The sequence below is a fragment of the Lolium perenne genome, chromosome 5 (assembly GCF_019359855.2).
Source record: "Lolium perenne isolate Kyuss_39 chromosome 5, Kyuss_2.0, whole genome shotgun sequence".
In the NCBI taxonomy this organism is placed as follows: Eukaryota; Viridiplantae; Streptophyta; class Magnoliopsida; order Poales; family Poaceae; genus Lolium; species Lolium perenne.
Window position 1 is genome coordinate 175,918,083 of NC_067248.2, and position 5,424 is coordinate 175,923,506.

Genomic DNA, 5,424 nt, shown 5'->3' on the forward strand with positions numbered 1-5,424 from the left:
CTGTTGACCGCCCTAAGAGAAATATTACACCTCCTACCCGATTAATTCAAGAATGTGATATTGTTGATTATGCTTTGAGTTGTGCTGAACAGGTGGAGCATGATATTGAACCAGCTACATATACTGAAGCCATTGCTTCGGTTGATAAAGAGAAGTGGGTAGGTGCGATGCAAGAAGAGATGCAATCGCTTGAGAAGAATGGCACATGGGATGTTGTGCACTTGCCTAAACAAAAGAAGGCTGTCCGCTGCAAGTGGATATTTAAAAGAAAGAAAGGTTTGTCTCCTAATGAGCCTCCACGGTTTAAGGCAAGGTTAGTAGCAAAAGGTTTCAGTCAAATTCCAGGTGTTGATTATAATGATATATTCTCCCCGGTTGTGAAGCATAGTTCTATTCGTGCTTTCTTTGGTATTGTTGCTATGCATGATCTTGAGCTTGAGCAGCTAGATGTAAAGACTGCTTTTCTGCATGGTGAGTTGGAGGAGGAGATATATATGGACCAACCTGAAGGTTATGTTGTGCCTGGTAAGGAGGATCTTGTTTGCAAATTAAAGAGGTCCCTTTATGGTCTGAAACAGTCACCGCGACAGTGGTATAAAAGGTTTGATTCATTTATGCTTACACATGGTTTTGAGAGATCTCAGTATGATAGTTGTGTGTATATCAAGTTTGTTAATGGATCACCTATTTATTTGCTACTATATGTTGATGATATGTTGATTGCTGCCAAGAGCATGAAAGAGATCACTATTTTAAAGAATCAATTAAGTAGTGAGTTTGAGATGAAGGATCTTGGTCCTGCTAAGAAAATACTAGGCATTGAAATTAAAAGGGACATGAAGTCTAGTTTGTTGTTTCTTAGTCAGGAAAAGTACATTGAGAAAGTTCTTCATCGTTTTAATATGCATGATGCAAAGTCAGTTACTACTCCTATTGCTTCTCATTTCAAGTTGTCGGCTTTGCAATGTCCTAGCTCTGAAGATGATATTGAGTACATGTCTCGAGTTCCCTATTCTAGTGTTGTTGGTTCCTTGATGTATGCCATGGTTTGTTCACGTCCTGATCTATCATATGCTATGAGTTTGGTCAGTCGATACATGGCTAATCCTGGTAAAGAACATTGGAAAGCTGTTCAGTGGATTTTCAGGTACCTTCGCGGCACATCAAAAGCTTGCTTGAGGTTTGGCAGGATTGGTGAGGGGCTCGCCGGATATGTGGATTCAGATTATCTTTGGCGATTTGGATAAGAGAAGGTCCCTCACAGGTTATGTGTTTCTTGTTGGTGGATGTCTTTGTTAGCTGGAAGGCTACTTTGCGGATCTTTGTTGCACAATCTACTACGAAATTTGAGTACATGGCTATTGCTGAGGCAGGTAAAGAGGCTGTTTGGCTGAAAGGTCTATATGCTGAGCTTTGTGGAGATAATTCTTTCATTAAGTTGTTCAGTGACAGTCAAAGTGCTATTTATCTTACTAAAGATCAGATGTTCCATGAGAGGACAAAGCACATTGATATTAAGTACCACGCAATCAGAGATGTGGTTGCAAAAGGTAAAGTGAAGGTATGCAAGATTAGTACTCATGATAATTCTGCTGATATGATGACTAAGCCTGTCCCTGTGTCCAAGTTTGAGCTTTGCTCAAGCTTGGTTGGTATAACTGTTTAGCCCAAGTGGCTATTGGCGCCAGCAAGTGTTTTCTTTGTTGATTCAGGTGATTGTTGAAGTTCATGCTACAAGGAATTTGTCTCAAGGTGGAGTTTGTTATATTGTGATCCAATTTCATATACTAAAGGGAGGCTAACTTCTGACGAGCGGAGCGAGGCCCGTCGCGTGGAGGCTTGGGCCGAAGCGTAGTCGGAAGTTAGCCCATACGTCGTGCCCTACAGGGACGCCTGCGGGGGGTGCGGGGGGCGGCAGCCCCCCGCGGTACGGATCGTTGCCACCGTCTATATATATTCCCTGTAAGCCGCCGCTAGGGTTTCGTCGCATCATTGTACACCCACGGCGTTTGTAAACACCACCGAAATAGTGAAGTTTTGCTGGCTGGCGCCCGTGGTTTTTCCCTTGTGTGTTGCAAGGGTTTTCTACGTTAAAATCTCGTGTCCCCTGCAGTGTTTTACTTTTCGTTCTTCGTTTTATTGTGCATCTCGATTTTGACAGGGTTTTCACTTGGAACCCTAACAAAAAGAAGATACCACCCGACGGTGCCTCCAAGAGGGTACGACACCCGCAGGCATATCTGCCGTTGGCGTCAACACGCTGATTTTCACCCAAAAAACCTTCGCACACTCCTGCTGACATAGCCATCCCCAATGGGCCTGCCGAAGATGGTACCCGGGGTTTACTGAAGGCCCACGACCTGAAGGATAAGAATAATCGGAAGCCCAAATTACTATTAAGAAAAGCTAGAGTTGTATTAGGATACAATACTTGTAATCTTGCAGGATGAGTTGGAAACCTTTCCGAACTCTGTAACTTGTGTATCACGAAACCCTTGGCTCCGTCTCCTATATAATGGGGAGTCGAGGGACAAAGAAAGCATCGATCCATTGTCTCACAAACCCTAGTTTTCACATCGTCGAGTACTTTTCGGCTGAAACCTTCGAGACCTACTTGCCCTCTACTTCCGACTAAAACCCTAGTCTACAACCCGTAGGCATTGACAAGTTAATCCCTTGTCACCTGCTAAAACGGACCGTCAACGGTGGGCGATGGAGAAGGAGAAATGGATGCGAAATGCCACGTCCATACCCTCGAATCCATCATATATTCTGGCTTCGCGGGCCGCTAAAAGTTTCCCCACATCGAGTTTACCGATGTGGGCCGTGATGCCGCTTCTGTTCAACCGTTCTTTGGCCAAAAAAGGGGAAAACGCGATGCGGGATGGTTTCCCGTATCTGCTAGAGATGCTCTGAATGTGGTGGATCAAAAGTCAAAACTCGACTTTGGGGATGAAAATATAATACATTGTATTGGTCACTCGTTGTGGAGGCCGGATTCATGTGTGACGTTTCCTAGTGTTTCGATTGTTTCCGTCCTTTAGCATAGGGTTAGTAGTTGTCTGATGCAGTTGGGTTTTTTTCCGTGTCAGTGATGGATTTTGCGTCACAAATAGGATGCATTGTATGGGTCACTCGATGTAGAGGCCAGATTTCGTTCCCCTTTTCTATAAAAAAAAGGGGATTATAATAGAACCGAAGTTTATTAATTGATGGCAGGGAAACTTTTGCTTCATTCCTTTTGGTGATGAAAAGTGGCCCATAGTAAATAAAGATTATCAAGGATTCAAATTCTCCGAAATTAAAAATGAAAACATCGTTTTGTTTGGAGAGAGCGTAGTAAGGCAAAGGAAAATCATTTTGGCTGCGACGTTGAAGTTTGTCCAAACATCAAACTAAATCAGTGGCAGGCTGAAAGTTCCTGCATGCATGACCATCTGCTAACAATCAACGGATTCATTAGTTATAAGTATAACACATCACGGATCGGCCAATAAAATCAGTCACTACTAAGCTCACCGGTTAGGCGGTTAGAGTACTGTTCTTTCTGCTCACCTTAACCCACACGCGGTTCCTTGGGCTATTATATAAGTTCCTCCCTAGTCCCTTCCCTTTACTCGCCATCTCACCTCAACTTTGATTTCATTCTGCCTCTCACGCACGCACGCTACACGATTCGTTCTTGGCTTTCCTTGAAAACAAACAGAGAGGAAATTCTTTAGCCGCTTGAAACTAAAAGGACGGAGAGATGGAGAGCATGTTGGATGGCAATGGAGCAGGGAGCTGCCTGGTGATGACCGAGCTGAGCCGCATCAAAGAGCTTGTGAGGCAGCTTGACGGGCACCTGGGAGGCTGTCCCGACCTCTGCAAGCACCTGGCCGCGCAGATCGTCACCGTCACCGAGAAATCCATCGGCATGATTATGTCCGGGCACTTCCACGGCGCGAAGCGCTCAGCCACCGACGCCAGCATCGACTCGCCGGCTGTCCCCGCGACGCCTAGCCCCCTCGGTGGCGCCTGCGGCATGCCTAAGAAGAGGTGAATCCTTTCGGGGGAAAGAAAGATCGAGCTTACCACTGTTCACGAATCACTCTTATGTTGGATTTAAAAAAAAAAATGATGATATAGTAGAAGCGGGACTTGGCGTAACAATTCCAAAATCCGTAACCACTGGGCTAAGCCCACGTCGTCCTTATGTTGGATTTTCTTGTAGCTAAATTATTGAGTGGATGTCTTGTTCTCGGATTTGCAGGAAGACGATGGAGAAAGGGGAGCGTCGGGTCAGGGTAAGCTCGGCGGATGCCCGAGAGGACGACGGCTACAGCTGGAGGAAGTACGGGCAGAAGGAGATCCTTGGAGCCCAGCACCCAAGGTTTGTTTTTGCACATTTCAGCAGCTTAACTTTTTCAGAGCCTAATCCGCACATGTTCATTTTCGGAAGTGACAAGGATATCTTTTCCTTTTGGATCTGGACACTGGTTGTTCCTATGACATCCACTTGTTAGATAGGGTAGGGAGTGCACACGTCTGTAGCCTTTGAGTGGGCATTTGGGCATGATGTTCCAAAGGGGATTGTTCTTGGCATGATGCCAATTTGTGCAAACAGAACCGTCCCTGACCTGAACTGTGCACCATTGCAGGGGATACTACCGCTGCACCTATCGAGCATCTCAAGGATGCGCGGCGACGAAGCAGGTGCAGCGCGCCGACGGGGACCCAACGCTCTACGACGTGACCTACCACGGCACGCACACGTGCCTGCATAAGACGGCGGCGGCAGCCAAGATGCAGCCGGCGATGCCGAACACGGACGGTCTGACGGTGAACACCGAGGGGCTCACGTCCGGAGCTCAGCAATCCACGCCCTTCAGTTTCTCCTCGCCGGCGGTGAGTGGACTGACACCGCCGCCAGAGCACTACCCATTCTCGACGGCGTCGACGCCGGAGGACTGTTTCGGGCAAGGCGTGTCGCTCTTGCCGTTGTCCCAGCTTGAACTCTCACCGGCGACCTCGGACTGGAGCTACATCCCCATGAACCCGTTCGATGAGGATTTGAGGGCGCAGTCTGAGCTCCAAGAAATGGTGTCCGCGCTACTCGATGTAACGAGTATGCGGGAGACCGCCTTCTCCCTCGACGATTTGTTCGACCCGAACTTTGACGTTTCTTTCATCCTTGCAGAGATGTGATGGACAGGAGAGAACACTGGAAGAAAAACAAGAGAAAAAAAAAACGCAAAGTAGATAATTAGAGAAGAATCCACCTTCTGGTTCAGTGTAGCTTGTTGTCCAGCGACAGAGGAAGGAACAACATACGGTTCTTCTTCCTTGGTCATTGCAGCTGTACTGCTGAACAATGTAAGCAGTTAGGAGATGGGAAACTCAAAGTGTAGCCCGAGCTACACAACTCCTGTTCTTTTTACAAAA

The 5,424-nt window shown here is 46.8% G+C and overlaps 1 protein-coding gene across 1 annotated transcript; it reads left to right on the forward strand.

The window, feature by feature from the left end:
* The first annotated feature begins 3,597 nt into the window (after positions 1-3,597).
* LOC127346253 (probable WRKY transcription factor 62) lies at positions 3,598-5,424 on the forward strand. The gene is made up of 3 exons (XM_051372793.2): positions 3,598-4,038; positions 4,253-4,372; positions 4,641-5,424. The coding sequence occupies exons 1-3, from the start codon at positions 3,749-3,751 to the stop codon at positions 5,185-5,187; spliced, it is 957 nt and encodes a 318-aa protein (XP_051228753.1). The 5' UTR covers positions 3,598-3,748; the 3' UTR covers positions 5,188-5,424.

Bases quoted from the DNA above. Each gene is read 5' to 3' on its own strand.
- LOC127346253 (XM_051372793.2), top strand. From the start codon at position 3,749: ATGGAGAGCATGTTGGATGGCAATGGAGCAGGGAGCTGCCTGGTGATG. The intron at 4,039-4,252 runs GTGAATCCTTTC...TCGGATTTGCAG, and splicing joins TGCGGCATGCCTAAGAAGAG to GAAGACGATGGAGAAAGGGG. The intron at 4,373-4,640 runs GTTTGTTTTTGC...GCACCATTGCAG, and splicing joins CTTGGAGCCCAGCACCCAAG to GGGATACTACCGCTGCACCT.